General features: G+C 42.1%; 1 protein-coding gene across 2 annotated transcripts in view; it reads right to left on the bottom strand.

The window, feature by feature from the left end:
• The window catches only part of SMYD1 (SET and MYND domain containing 1), a 64998-nt gene that overhangs the window by 41140 nt on the left and 7761 nt on the right, over nucleotides 1-16097 (bottom strand). For both annotated transcript variants that reach the window (XM_069744940.1, XM_069744941.1), the window contains exons 2-4: nucleotides 8452-8628; nucleotides 3778-3991; nucleotides 2861-2991 (exon numbers count right to left, since the gene is read on the bottom strand). In XM_069744940.1, coding sequence (XP_069601041.1) covers nucleotides 2861-2991; nucleotides 3778-3991; nucleotides 8452-8628 — 522 coding nt within the window. The remainder of the gene's footprint in view (nucleotides 1-2860; nucleotides 2992-3777; nucleotides 3992-8451; nucleotides 8629-16097) is intronic.

Raw genomic sequence — 16097 nt, 5'->3', positions numbered from 1 at the left:
AATCGTTTTTATCCCGCAGGAATTTGTCACGTTTCTTAGCTTAGTTTTTTTTACCCAGACAAGGAGGAGATCTTCATAAATTATTGTTGCAACGAGAGGCACTGTGGATAATGAAAACTAAGGCCACAGGACCAGCTGGCCTCAATGAAAAAATTGATATGTCCGTTTTTTTATGATATTTGCATCTTATATATTGCCAACCTAGTGTCATATTTATGATATAATTCGGCACTTAAAATATGCTCCTTCCTATACTTTATTTTTTCCAATAGTATAACATCTCTATAATGATAGTGTTGATGGACAAGGAAAAATTTGTATAGGATAGCAATTTGGGTGTTACTATAAAGGCTCATTGTGCACAGTTTCCACACTGCGTACGATTTATGTATTTGTTATGTCGTTTTCCATAGAGATTTTGTGATCATATATGTGCATGTTCAATATCTTTATATTTATGTTTTTGTAACTGATTTTAATACTCACTGTTTTGATTGTTCCCTTGATATGCACCTGTTTTCTGCCTGCTCTGGACGGGATACACGTTGCAGGGGGCGGAGCCTTTGTGCTTATCTCACCTGACGTTGTTCCCGTCCAGTGTGGACCCGTAGAAGCGCCGGTGTGGGCGCGAAACGGCTGTTGTCCTCTCCCCCGCTCACCTCCTTTATTTTGTCTCCCCCGTGCCATGAAGATGGTCTCACGTTTGCTTTAAATAAAAGGTAAAGCCCTCTTCACAGGATCGGTGAGTGTTGCCACGTCTCTCTTCATTTCTGATCTAGATGTTTGCTGTGTCTTAGACGTGAGCACCTCGCTGTACACGCTGGGCTCAGTAGTTCCTGCGGTGACTCCATATGGTTACTCCTTATCGGGCTGTGCTGCTTTCTACCCTCTTTTGCATATTGAACATTTGCAATGAGTTTGTATGTTCTCCCCGTGTTTGCGTGGGTGTCCTCCCATCCTCCAAAGACATACTGATAGGGAATGTAGATTGTGACCCCCGATAATGATGGCGCTGCAAGATATGATGGCGCTATATAAGCACAATATATAAATTATAAAGAATACAATCCCCATACAAAGGGCACGTAACCCATTAAAGTTTTCTCATTCCTAAGGCTGCTTTCACACATCAGGTTTTTTGTTTCAGGCTAAATCCGGCTCTCGGGAGAAAAACCGGAACCGGAAAAAATAAAAACCGAATCCGGTTTTTCCCCCATTGAATTGTATTAGCGCAGGATCGCACCTGATGGCCCAGCGTTCCTTCCTGTTTGATGCCGGATCCAGCGTACACTCGATTCCGGCGTCTGGAAAAAACATCTACTGTAACGTTTTTTGTCTCCGGCGAAAAAGCCTGAAGCGCCGGATCCGGCACTTCCGGCTTTTTGCTAGAATGGAAGCCTATGGGAGCCGGAAGGTGCTGGATGCAGAAAATGGCGGATCCGGCGGCCTGATCCGGTTTTTTAAACTGAGCATGCTCCATTTTTTTTATCCAATAATCTAGATAGGCTAGCCGGATCCGTCAAAAAAACAGATCCGTCGCATCAGTTTTTCACAATCTGCGTCGGATCCAGTTTTTCCAACATTCGCCGGATTTAGCCTGACACTGAAAACCTGATGTGTGAAAGTAGCCTAATTCCTACGATATGTGACTATTTCTGTGTTTCTGGTCTCCTATTCCCCGATGCTCAGGGGTTCAGTTGCTAAATGTGTACAGCGCGCAGACACAGTACAGCCTATGGGAATTTTCATTCATCCGTTTTTTTGCACAAAAAAGTGCAAAGTTCCTGGAAAAAAACAGAGTTATGTCCAATTTGCATCCCGAATGGTTCATCTTTTTTTTCTTACATGAAAAATAGGTGACAAACTGATGGTATGGATGAAAAACTGTCCATTTTGAGAAGATGCAAAACAGACATGCCTGTGTGACTGAAACCCGCCATACGCATACAGCTGTCAGACAAGCAATTGTTTGGCTGATTATTTTGCCGGCACCCGTGCATGGACGCGCTCGCTCAGACATTTCTGGCTGTGGCTTATCTCAGGCACGCCAAATGGATTGGATATCGGTAACTCTCCCAACAACCATCGGTCCGGGTCCCCCATACACATTAGACTGTTGGCTGTACACATCGATATCGTAATCTAATGGCGCTTCCGACCTGAGCATAGAAATACATGAAGATGTCACGGGTGGGTGAGGAGAGCCGCCGGCCAGTCCAAGCATTGCATTGCGATCTTGTTTCTTGTTCCCATTTATACGACCATCTGACTGCGCCCTATCGAGTATGGGGGGCTTACAAATATCTACTGTTCAGATTGAGGAGGGCATTGTGTGGCGGCTCTTTCAGCTCCTTTTAGAGGGTCATTGTGAAAACCATAATAGCTCATTATGCTTTGGCTTTGTCTAATTGAGAGAGGTTCCACATTTTTTCTTGGTTCTTGCGTTCCTTAAAATTTTGCACTTTTGAAGTCATGGTCATCTTCAAAAACGAAGGACGAACATCATCATCATCATATGGGTCCACACTACAACTCTAAATGGCCCCATTACGTGCTGTAATATAGCAATATTCTTCTTTAGCTTATCATTGGGTCACCGGCCCACAAAGAGCCCATGGGCCTAAAAATATAATTTTGTGGCTATAGGAGATGACAACCACCAGATATGTTGTTTTTGGCAATAAGAACTCGTTGCTTCCCAGCTCTTATCTTGAAATAAGATCTCGGATTTGCTGCCTTGTTTCATTTAGATATGTAGTATCTTCTGTTTCTCCGCAAAACGAGTCTACATTTTTGTGATTTTTTTTTCTCTTAAAATACAAAATAAAATACGTAATTCAGCAGTAAATATTCTACTTACTTGCCGTTGTTGAATATCACCGTGCAGTTCGGCCAGCAGTTATGGTTAACAAGACAGAGATTTGGGAAAATTCCAACTCCAACGGCTTGAAGGCCTCTCTGGTCACTTAAAGTAAATCCATTACAGCTTATCTTTCCATGTAAAAACATCAGAGGGGATGGAGGAAAGACAAAAAAAAAAGGAGACCATCAGTAAGGAAGCGTGTGACCTGATACTGCTTCATGACCAATAAAAGAAATACCGAAGCTGAATGACATACCCACCAACAGTAGTGGCCTACAAAAATTACGGCAGCTGCCAAACACCCAATGCCAACACTTACTGGCATCCAAAGGCATCTTACTCCAGCACAATCTTCATCAAGACTGCCGAGCAAAAATCTGTAGCACCAAGATTCATGTCATGGTCATGTGCATAAAACTTAAGTCAACTCCAAACACAAAGATGATAGTTTTGAGAAGTTTCTTCAATCCTGATATATGGTGGTCATTATACGGCGGCACCTCTGTATCAGCATATTAATATCTAAAGAGCAATTAGGGTCATGCACCTCAAGTAGCTGTAGGACGAACGACAGCTGTTTTTCCTACTCTCCATAAGCACATGCACTATTTCTCCTGCTCGAAAACACACTCATGCTTAGTGGCACCAAGCGTGTATGTGTTTTCAAGGAGAAGGAATAATTTGCTGCTTATCACTTCTGAGAACAAAGGTTCGGGCATGCTGATATGCAACATCCCCAATCCTTTTTCCCCCCAATATCTCTCAAGCGAACCCATCTGGTAGTCTTTGGAGCTTCATGACATTTGTATGGCCACCTCAAGAGGTCTTCCGTTGGTTGCACAGGAACCTTCTACCATGGGCATCTACAGCATTGGGATAAACAAGACTTTTTAGTCATCGCAATGTAGACTTACCACTCCAAAGATGTGCGAGACATACTGCATGCTGTACTGTTTATCCTGTTTGGGCCAATAATCCAGAAAAGTCTGAACATCTTCCATCAGTCCATTCTTCTCCTCTGAGTCAAAGTCGTCTACGTGGTTCTGTAGCTCATCGACGGAGACTAAGCATCCTTCCGTCAGGCCACTTCCTTCTCTCTCTATCCTCCACATGATTCTAGCCGCAAGCCTGGTGACACCGAAGATAATATTCATTAATAGATTCATAATGTGCCATTCCGATGTGTTTCCACTGTGCCCTATATTCAGTTAAGGGTAATGGTGACTGTGTGACTCACTGCTGTGCTGTGCTTTCACTTTCACTTTATGGCCAGCAGTCAGTGCAGGAACCAGACGGCAAGGGACAGACAGCTGAATGTAAGTATGTAATGTTTGTTTTTTTACGCTGGTAACCAGGGTAAACATCGGGTTACTAAGCGCGGCCCTGCGCTTAGTAACCCGATGTTTACCCTGGTTACCGGGGACCTCGGGATCGTTGGTCGCTGGAGAGCTGTCTGTGTGACAGCTCTCCAGCGACCAAACAGCGACGCTGCAGTGATCCGGATCGTTGTCGGTATCGCTGCAGTGTCGCTAAGTGTGACGGTACCTTTAGTTATCTGGAGTCCGACTGGTGGAGGTGGGAATTGTATCCATGTAGTGACTCATAAATCCAGGTGTTAAATTGAGTTCTGTTTAGGGAACAATTTACACCAACAGAGTATGGGCAGGACCATGGGAAGCAAAATGTCCCCACAATATGCTAACTTATTTATGGCGAAACTGGGGGAAGAATTTTTGTCATCTTGCTCTGTTAAACCTCTTGCATTCTTCCGCTACATTGATGATCTGCTAATAATATGGGCAGGCTCAAAAGATGATCTACTCACCTTCCACAATAACTTCAACAAGTTCCACCCAACCATCAAGCTCTCCCTCAACGTTTCAAAGACCCAAATACATTTTCTGGACATGACCATATACATCAAGGACAATGCCATACAGACATCCATTTACCACAAGCCCACCGGACGTCCGGCTTATCTTAGATGGAACAGCTTTCATCCAAGACACACCAAAAAATCCATCATCTACAGTCAAGCTCTGAGGTACATTCGGATCTGTTCAGACAGTAAAGACAGTGGATCACTGAGGAACACATTCCTACAACTAGGATACCATCCACTGGTAATAGATGAGCAGATCCACAAGATCCACAAGAACTAGGATGAATCAACACAGACACACAATCAGGAATGAAATGGACACGCCTGTGGGAAAACATTTCCCTGGACCTGGACACAGTATGACAGATTTAAAAGTCTTAATACTTAAAGTTCATTTTAAGGATGACTGAGAAAGAAAAATTTGGGAATTCAAACTAATGAAGATGTTCAATTCTTTGACACTAGACTCAATTTGACACCTGGATTTATGAGTCACTACTTGGATACAATTCACACCTCGACCAGATGGACTCCAGATAACTAGGAACATCATTCCTACTGCCTGTCCATTTGTAAGAAAATGCTTTTGTCATCATTGGGCAGAAAAGTATTCACATAGTAAAAATAACACAAGAACATCAAAGATGCAAAGATCCATGACACGTCCACTTTAAAGAGGTTGTCCACTACTTTAACATTGATGGCCTATTCTTAGAATAGGTCATCAAGGTTTGATCGTGGGAGTGCGACACCTGGCACCCCGCCATTCAGCTGATCTCGGAGTCAGCGGCGGTCGATTCTGACCAGTTACAGAGCTGCACCGTGTAGCTCTCCCTACTGTATAGTGGCCGCGACCGGGTACTGCTCATCCGCTTCCTATTGATTTGAATAGTGTGTGAATGTGAATGTGCAATATCTGGCCGCAGTTACTATACAATAGACGGAGATGTGCTATACAGCTCCATAACTGGTCAACTATCTCACCGATCAGACATTGATGACCTACCGTAAAGTGGTGGACAACTTCTTTAAATGATGCCATATTCCCAATGGCCTGTCAGTACTGAAATATCTAGGTAGGACATTAGGACGGAACATTGAATTCCATCAGGCCCCTATTGCCTTAATTATTAAGTGAAGTTAATCTGTCTCCAATAAGCCCAAGAATTGGTCATGACAAGACAAAATGGTGGGCTCAGCCAACTGTGCATGGTGGACCTTTCGACTCTCCCCCAAGTGATTATCTTGGAAGAGAAGAAGCCAGTTCTGGACTGCGGCTCTATTTGTTCTCGAGGACATAAGCCACTACAAGAAATATGTAAGATTCTGCGAGCGTTCCTGAGTATGGGAGAGTCGGGGAAGATAGCTGAAGGTTGAATGACTGACAGCTATTTATTATGTATTCGGCATCTTTGAAAGTGACATCTGACAGATTTCTCCCCCGACCTCCAAAGAAACATCAAGACTCCGATTCATCAAATCGATTTTCCCAGATTTCGCTTTGAAATGTCTCAAAATTTCGTGACTTTTGAAGTTTTCATTCCAGTTTCATCCAGCTGTGCCAAAATCTAACTCATGAAGAGCTGTGGCGTTCATTACACCAGAAATCTTGCTCCAGTCCTTGAATGTAGTAAGATTTGTGGTGAGGCGCACAGTACTTTACAGACGTGACTGATTCATTAAGTGGCAAGAGCGTCGGACTCCAGAACCCTTCTTTAATCAAGCCTGGCATGAACATCACCAGTGTTGAGGAATCAGGGCTTATGGGTTAAAATGAATAGAGGAGAAAGTAAGAGACTTGAAGTTACCTCTGGCAGCGACTTATGTGCCGTGAGAACAAAAGGATCAGTGGTTGAAATTCAACATGTCCAATCTTCCCCCAGCATCAAGAGAGTCGGGACAAATCCCATACACATTTCATGGTCTGTCAGTATTCAGCCAACATTAATTTAAAGTGTATGGGGCCTTAAAGGTGTCCTATGGGAAAAGGAGAGTTAGCTGCCAGCAGACTCATCTGGCAGCGGCATATCTGCCTGTAGAAAAGAAGGATGGGGTAAAAAAAATAAAAATGCCCAATCCTTATTTAAAGAATTAACAATACTTCCATAATCTCTTCCTAGATTATCAACTAGAGTCCAGAGGCGGCCACATACATTTGGATGACAGCCGATGCTGCCAAATTCAGTGGATTCAGGTAACTTTTTTTCTAGTATGTATGGGGTACGGGGGCCTTGTGAGTTGATCAAGCCAAAATTTCCTCAGCTATCAGTATAAGTAAGGGATGCCCATCTTAAGTGTTGGTCTGGACTATCCTAAGTCTTGTAATATATCACTCACATTTGACAAGGTCTTGTGAATGTACAAATATACATTACACATGTTATGGAAATTTAGTTAGGATAAATCTATCCCTGTGTGTGCTGCGGCTGTTCCCAATTAGGCTAAGTATTTTGAGCACTCAAGAATGACATTGTACACCAAAGCGACAGAATAACATTCCATCAAATACTGATGGTTTATTGTACATACATGTTTTTATAATTGCATACAGAAAGGGGTGGTTAATTAATTACCATATGGTCAAGCTCCTCTGTTATTGGTTATCTAAAGACATCAACTCAGCACATCTGGTGTTATTCCGCTTTTCATCTTGGAAATTCCCAAAGAGCTGTTTCATTTGTGGTGGCCATTTTAAGCAATTCATTATAGTGTATATATTAGCTGTGAGTATATATGAGTATATATGCAAGTGAGATCTATATGAAATATATATATATTTCCATCACAAAGGTAAGTTGTTTAAACCCATTGATCTCAGTGGAATTGGTTCACAGTCACTAATGGAGCACTGTCAGTAGATAGCAGACAGCTCTCGTAAGGACTTCCATGGACATACTTTGCGCAAGACACTCCGTTTAGCAAGTCCAAGGGGAACCCCGGTCTTCACCCTTTAACCAGTATACAGGTATCTGGATTTAAACATGCCCCCTTGGGCTGCATCCAGGAGTGGCTGCTGATCGGTGGAATGGTTTGGCAGAGAATAGTCGAAATACTAGGTCAGAACAAGAAGAGCAAGGACAGGAACAAAACTGAGAGGCAGTCATGAAAAATAGTAAGAGCAGAAAAGCAGGAGTGAACCAGAGTAAGTAAAACCTATAACTGGCAGCCACCTACCGACTTCTGTGGGTCTCCCTGCCTACGATTTGGAGGAAAAGAGATTTTTTTTATTGATTTCTAAATGCCTGATCCTTTGTTTCAACAAACGCTGACAGTAGCTTATTCCACTCTCCACAATATAAACACATGCATGTTTGGCCAAGGTGGACTGGGAGAATGGCGGTTGGTGAACAATCTTTAGTTGCCTTAGTTAGCACGTAAACAACAAACCAAAAAGTTGGAGGATAAACTATAAAAAATGAAAATTTCCCATTTAGAACTGAAGGTGGCAGATGCTCCATGTAGACCCCATTTTTAATAATACATTGTACTTTTCTCCTATGATGGGATATTATATCCCCCACAAAAATGGAATACATTTTCCACACATGTAAAAATGGTCAATTTCTTGAAAAGCTCTCAACAACCTATGTTGTAGATCTAAGTACCACCACATTGCCAAGTCACGTTGGCTACAGAAGGCTTTACGAGTTTGATGACCACTGGTCCACTAGGCTCTGAAGATGTTTTCATTACAAACATTTATTACCTGATATTGTCATTCGGAGTTTTGCCGAGTTTCTTGATGGCGGCGCACTCATGCTTGTGGTTTACCCAGGAGTCCTTCTGGCAGGTGCGGTCACAGTAATGAGCGAATTTACACTGTCCACAGCGTTGTAGCTTTTCTTGCCTTTTGAAGCATGAATGGCACACGCAGTGTGTAAGGCTGCAAAGACAAATATAACATGACATATACTATATATACCCATATTGTCATCACCACTTACTTGTCAACAAGTCTCATCCTTCCTTGAAATGTCCTCTATTACTTTCTTATGTGAATATTATTTATCAGTCAATGTCATTGTGCAGGATCCCACTCAATTTCTTATACGTTATTAGGGAAGTAACAACAAAAGGGAAAAAAAACGAATTGAAAGAGCGCAAAAGTCAGTAAAAAATAATATAATTTTATTGGTCACAAAATAACACTGGAGCAAGTGGACTCAAAATACCAGAAAAAATGGGGACGCTACACACGGAAGACACAGCTACAATAACAAGGTCACAAAAAATATATATATATCATGGCAGAAAATTCAATCAATTTACATATAAAGTGCCAAATGAAGAAGTGCATATGTGCATGTTCATTATAAGAGGCAATGTATGTAGAAAAATATTTGCAATTCATATTCATTGTGACATAAAATAGCAGGAATGCTCAGTAAAAATAGTATCTATGGAATAGAAAAAGTGCCTGTGTAAATGGTATTAGAGCAAATGCCTGGGCAGACAGAATATACTAACTCAAGTGAGGAAGAAGACAATCATAACCAAAGGATTTGTACGGCCACTCCACATATTAACATATTACCTGCTGAAAGATGGAAACTGTCACCCAAGCTGTGCCGTAGATGCTTCCACCCCGACGCACGTTTCAGCGTCCCTGTTTTTTCTGGTATTTTGATTCTACTTGCAACCAGCCCCCAAGACGCAGCCTAATAATGTGGCAGGCATATATTTCATTCCATTAGGGATTCCAGAGATTAGAAAGCGCGGAGGCAAACAAAATATAGAATAACCATCTCACACTTGGATAAGGCTGCTGCAATCCTCGGCACAGAGGAAGCCACCCCTGCCCGATGTGGCACTACGAACCTGAAGACAAACAGTCCCCCAGCCGTCTTCCAGATACAAATATTAAGCTTTATTCCAACAAGATTAATGATAGACATCCTCACGTAAATCCAAAACTGTATAACCTATCTAACGCATTTTAGATGCAACCGAGACCTTATTCATTGATCATCCATGAAATATTAAAAGCTAGACATTCTCATGTAAATTCAAAATCGCATATCCTTTTCCTACACATTTCTTATTCAAGTATCATCCATTAATGAGAATAGTCTTTAGTCTAAAACGCGTTGGAAAAGAATAGACAATTTTGGATGTATTACATATCCAGCGCAGTGCATAGTGCGCCGGCGCATTATGTCCCGGAACACAGCTAAATACTTCTGGGACATAGCGCGCCGGCGCATGCGCACAAAGGCTTTTCGGCTTTGCCCACAGTTGGGCAAAGCATACTGCGCATGCGCAAGGCGAGATTGCATTGCGCACGCGTGTACTACGGAGGAAACCTAATCAAATTCAAGACAATATTGCGGCTAGCGGGAAAGGAAGGGGTGCATGAAAGAACAGAAAACACCGCCCATCGGACTGTTAACAGAGCCCGCCAAATTCAGGTGACAGGTTCACTTTTACCAGTCATAAGCAGGAGGTGTCATGCAGGGGGGGGGGAAGCACCAGCCCCCAGATAATGTCAGATCTTGCTTCACAGAGCCCTGCTCTCCTCCCTGTAGTCACAGTAAATGTCATCAGTGGGATAAAACACATCTGCATCTACAGCGCTCATCTCACAGAAATTTCAGCTCTGCTCTACTCCCTCTCCCTCCACATTAACAGTGCCATGGGATGAGAGCTGCAGATGCAGACGTGTTTATATACCTTCCCATGTTTGTAATCACAGTAGACTGACTTTCTCTGGGGGAGTGTTTTTTTATTTTTACTGATGTGATTGGTCAATATCATACAGAGGAAAAAGTAACCACACTCTAGAAAAAAATCTCTGCAAACACTTACTTGGTCATAAACAAAAATTTGAATCTAAACTTTATAAACTAACATTGCAACAGCAGAGATGATAAATTGAGAAATAAAAAAATATGTTTTATTCAGTTTTACAGACACAATTCCATGATTTGACCAGTGTAACATACTAAAACTGGGGGAAAAGTCCTCTTTAAGCCATTATAAGGAAGGAAGAAAAGGGGATATAATTAAATATATGTGTTTTGTACGCATGTGCCCACATGTTTTATTAGTGCATTATCTTTAATGTATTATGTGATAACCTTTGCGTTGTGTTGCGTCGGACCGTCGGCACCAAAAAACTTTGCTTGTAACGTTTTTTGGTGCATTGTGTCCACCATTTCCGACCGCGCATGCGCGGCCGGAACTCCGCCCCCTCCTCCCCGCAACTCACAATGGGGCAGCGGATGCGTTGTAATAATGCATCCGCTGCCCCCGTTGCGCTGCGTTGACACAAGATGTGTCGGTACGTCAGCCCGATGCACTGCGACGGGCCGACGCTAGTGTGAAAGTAGCCTTAGATGAACATCCAGAAAAAAGAGAGGAGAGGTAGTGGACTTGAGGAATAGAATTAGAGCTTCAGAAATTAGACTGAATAAATTTGAGCAGCTTGCAGTGTATCGTCACAAATGCAAGCTGCAAAAAAATGAGTCATAAACATTTTTAATTAAAACTAATTATCATTAATACAAAATCTATAGAATGCGCTAAGAAACCAGCAGCGTACAGTGCATGTGATGGGGGAAGTTACACAAAGTGGCTGCTGACTTTTCATTTTAGACTGGACAAGCCCTTTAATTGAAGAGATGGATAAGTGTTATCAGTAGATGATAAACTAGTAAAAGGCCGACTACAAGACCTCCAGGAATTTCCATACATAGAAAAAGAAAAGTTGTTACGCAACTTTCTCATATATTCCCAATGCAATATGAGGGGTGTAGAAATCACATTTGCAAGAGGGTCATGGGGGACTGAAATTGCCATTAATCCATATATGCAGATAATATATAGGTGGAAGCCCTGATGTAAATTTTTGCTTTAGGGTCCTAAAGCCTTATTTTGTTGTGAAGCATGCTGACAGTAAAGTGTATATTGCCACTATATACAGTAATCATTGAATCCCTGAGAAAGCCAAGGGCGAAACGAACGTCGGAGTCCCGAGGTCATGATTTATATGCTGTTCTTCACTCTTTATGCTATGTTTCTTAATTGATATGTGAAGTTATTTATTCACTTATTCGATAAATGTCTGACACATTTCACTTTACATATTAATATTCCACTGAGAACACAACAGTATTTTTTTTATTAACCCCTTCCACTTATGTTGTTTTGATACGTTTGTAGTGAACTTTCCAATTCTGGTGTGGTTTTGTTCCCCCCCAATTTTAATGTTTTTTATCTTCATGTATCATTAAAATGTACATTTTTATTATATATTTATGTTCACATTTAGGTTAATCACTCTTTGGTGTAGACTATACACAGCAATTGATATGTTTATTGACCTAATTGATATAATCTTTAATTTTTAAAGGGGTGGTCCAATTGGACTATCCTTTTTGTTCAGTTTCTCTCTAGAAACTAAGCTGATCACATCGATCGTTTGTAGTCTTTGGGTCAACTAATCAGCAAGTGTTCGATTTCCCTACACTGCCCCTACAGGAGAATAAAAGAATTGCATGGTATTTATTGAATTCAATGGAGTGGTACAAAGAGCCGGATCCTCCAGAGAGTGACACATATTTTTTTAAGCTGCTCTGGGTTCAGGATAATGAAATTCTACGAGAATTTCTAAAGGAGAACCCAACATGGAAAAAAATGTCTAGAACTAGAAGTGTAAGTTGTAACATTCAGTCTGGCTCACAGAGAAGGAACACGTCCAGAGAATTGATCTCTTCTCATGTTTGGATGCTACGGCTTGGATGACTTCTCCTCTGGATTTTTCTGAAGTCAAACATAGACAGTCTGGCTTCATAGTGAATGAGCCTCTGACAGATTCCCCTCTAACCAGCTCCGATATTAATCAATTAATTGCCCAACAAACAGGAAATCCCTGCATGTGTTGCGACTGTCGAACAGTCACGAGACATGCAGAGGCGGGGAGCCGGACATATTTTTTCGAGCATGCCGAAATCGCTCGGTTATCAGGCGAGCATGGTCAGATAACACCGTATCCGAGCACGCTCGCTCATCACTACTGAGTAGGTTATCGATGTTGTCATGATACTAATTTAGATGCGTAGAAAAATTTGGAAATGCAGTTTAGGTCCTATCTTTTATTATACTCCAGAGCATCAATCACAATTCTACATATTAGAGGCAATATGTCCCTAACAGCTTAGACCAGATTCTACAATGCAGTGGAACAGTTAGATGGCCGTCAGCCAGACGATGCTTCGACCGATTGTACAACCAACAGTCATCTCGAGGAGGAGCTAAAGAGTATCGAGCACACGCAGTGAAGATGTGACTGAAGCCTTCACGGCAGGAGAAATTGTAGACAGTGAATCTGGCACGGTTGGGAGCCATGGTAATGTACTGTATTATAAGGGACGCTATTCCCTCGGTTGCATTTTGAGGTAGGGACGGGAAGAGGTTTCAGTAAAACGTCCAGGCTGGTTTATTAAAACTGCATAAACCGCTCAGGAAACCAAACAAAAACAGTATTTTCCGGCACAAAGTGAAAACATAATTTAAATAGTCCATACATTACAGCGGGTTCACCCACTCGAGTTAGTGTCCACAGCAAAGACAAACAACACTGGAGGTCTGCACACCTCCACACACGGACCCTGAATGACACAAGTGGTATCCTTTTTATGTGCTATACCATGCCCCAGGGTGGCCACACCCACACACATCTCCCTGATTCATAGACCCGGCCCTGGCACACCCTATTAACTCTCTACAAAGTGACTGCATCAGCAGAATAGTGAGCGCAGCTCTGGAGTATAATACAGGATGTAACTCAGGATCAGTAATGTAATGTATGTACACAGTGACCGCACCAGCAGAATAGTGAGTGCAGCTCTGGAGTATAATACAGGATGTAACTCAGGATCAGTAATGCAATGTATGTACACGGTTACTGCACCAGCAGAATAGTGAGTGCAGCTCTGGAGTATAATACAGGAGGTAACTCAGGATCAGTAATGTAATGTATGTACACAGTGACTGCACCAGCAGAATAGTGAGTGCAGCTCTGGAGTATAATACAGTATGTAACTCAGGATCAGTAATGTAATGTATGTACACAGTGACTCCACCAGCAGAATAGTGAGTGCAGCTCTGGGGTATAATACAGGATGTAACTCAGGATCAGTAATGTATGTACACAGTGACTGCACCAGCAGAATAGTGAGTGCAGCTCTGGGGTATAATACAGGAGGTAACTCAGGATCAGTAATGTAATGTATGTACACAGTGACTGCACCAGCAGAATAGTGAGTGCAGCTCTGAAGTATAATACAGGATGTAACTCAGGATCAGCAATGTAATGTATGTACACAGTGCCTGCACCAGCAGAATAGTGAGTACAGCTCTGGAGGATAATACAGGATGTAACTCAGGATCAGTAATGTAATGTATGTACACAGTGACTGCACCAGCAGAGTAGTGAGTGCAGCTCTGGGGTATAATACAGGATGTAACTCAGGATCAGTAATGTAATGTATGTACACAGTAACTGCACCAGCAGAATAGTGAGTGCAGCTCTGGAGTATAATACAGGTTGTAACTCAGGATCAGTAATGTAATGTATGTACACAGTTACTGCACCAGCAGAATAGTGAGTGCAGCTCTGGAGTATAATACAGGATGTAACTCAGGATCAGTAATGTAATGTATGTACACAGTGACTGCACCAGCAGAATAGTGAGCACAGCTCTGGGGTATAATACAGGATGTAACTCAGGATCAGTAATGTAATGTATGTACACAGTTACTGCACCAGCAGAATAGTGAGTGCAGCTCTGGGGTATAATACAGGTTGTAACTCAGGATCAGTAATGTAATGTATGTACACAGTTACTGCACCAGCAGAATAGTGAGTGCAGCTCTGAAGTATAATACAGGATGTAACTCAGGATCAGTAATGTAATGTATGTACACAGTGACTGCACCAGCAGAATAGTGAGTGCAGCTCTGGAGTATAATGCAGGATGTAACTCAGGATCAGTAATGTAATGTATGTACACAGTGTCTGCACCAGCAGAATAGTGAGTGCAGCTCTGGAGCATAATAGAAGATGTAACTCAGGATCAGCACAGGATCAGTAATGTAATGTATGTACACAGTGACTGCACCAGCAGAATAGTGAGTGCAGCTCTGGAGTATAATACAGGATGTAACTCAGGATCAGTAATGTAATGTATGTACACAGTGTCTGCACCAGCAGAATAGTGAGTGCAGCTCTGGAGTATAATACAGGATGTAACTCAGGATCAGTAATGTAATGTATGTACACAGTGACTGCACCAGCAGAATAGTGAGCACAGCTCTGGGGTATAATACAGGATGTAACTCAGGATCAGTAATGTAATGTATGTACACAGTTACTGCACCAGCAGAATAGTGAGTGCAGCTCTGGGGTATAATACAGGTTGTAACTCAGGATCAGTAATGTAATGTATGTACACAGTTACTGCACCAGCAGAATAGTGAGTGCAGCTCTGAAGTATAATACAGGATGTAACTCAGGATCAGTAATGTAATGTATGTACACAGTGACTGCACCAGCAGAATAGTGAGTGCAGCTCTGGAGTATAATGCAGGATGTAACTCAGGATCAGTAATGTAATGTATGTACATAGTGACTGCACCAGCAGAATAGTGAGTGTAGCTCTGGGGTATAATACATGATGTAACTCAGGATCAGTAATGTAATGTATGTACACAGTGACTGCACCAGCAGAATAGTGAGTGCAGCTCTGGGGTATAATACAGGATGTAACTCAGGATCAGTAATGTAATGTATGTACACAGTGACTGCACCAGCAGAATAGTGAGTGCAGCTCTGGAGTATAATACAGGATGTAACTCAGGATCAGTAATGTAATGTATGTACACAGTGTCTGCACCAGCAGAATAGTGAGTGCAGCTCTGGAGTATAATACAGGATGTAACTCAGGATCAGTAATGTAATGTATGTACACAGTGACTGCACCAGCAGAATAGTGAGTGCAGCCCTGGAGTATAATGCAGGATGTAACTCAGGATCAGTAATGTAATGTATGTACACAGTGTCTGCACCAGCAGAATAGTGAGTGCAGCTCTGGAGTATAATACAGGATGTAACTCAGGATCAGTAATGTAATGTATGTACACAGTGACTGCACCAGCAGAATAGTGAGTGCAGCCCTGGAGTATAATGCAGGATGTAACTCAGGATCAGTAATGTAATGTATGTACACAGTGTCTGCACCAGCAGAATAGTGAGTGCAGCTCTGGAATATAATACAGGATGTAACTCAGGATCAGTAATGTAATGTATGTACACAGTGACTGCACCAGCAGAATAGTGAGTGCAGCCCTGGA

The sequence above is a fragment of the Ranitomeya imitator genome, chromosome 1, assembly GCF_032444005.1.
Source record: "Ranitomeya imitator isolate aRanImi1 chromosome 1, aRanImi1.pri, whole genome shotgun sequence".
Lineage (NCBI taxonomy): Eukaryota > Metazoa > Chordata > Amphibia > Anura > Dendrobatidae > Ranitomeya > Ranitomeya imitator.
This window is presented reverse-complemented; position numbering and strand designations above follow the sequence as displayed.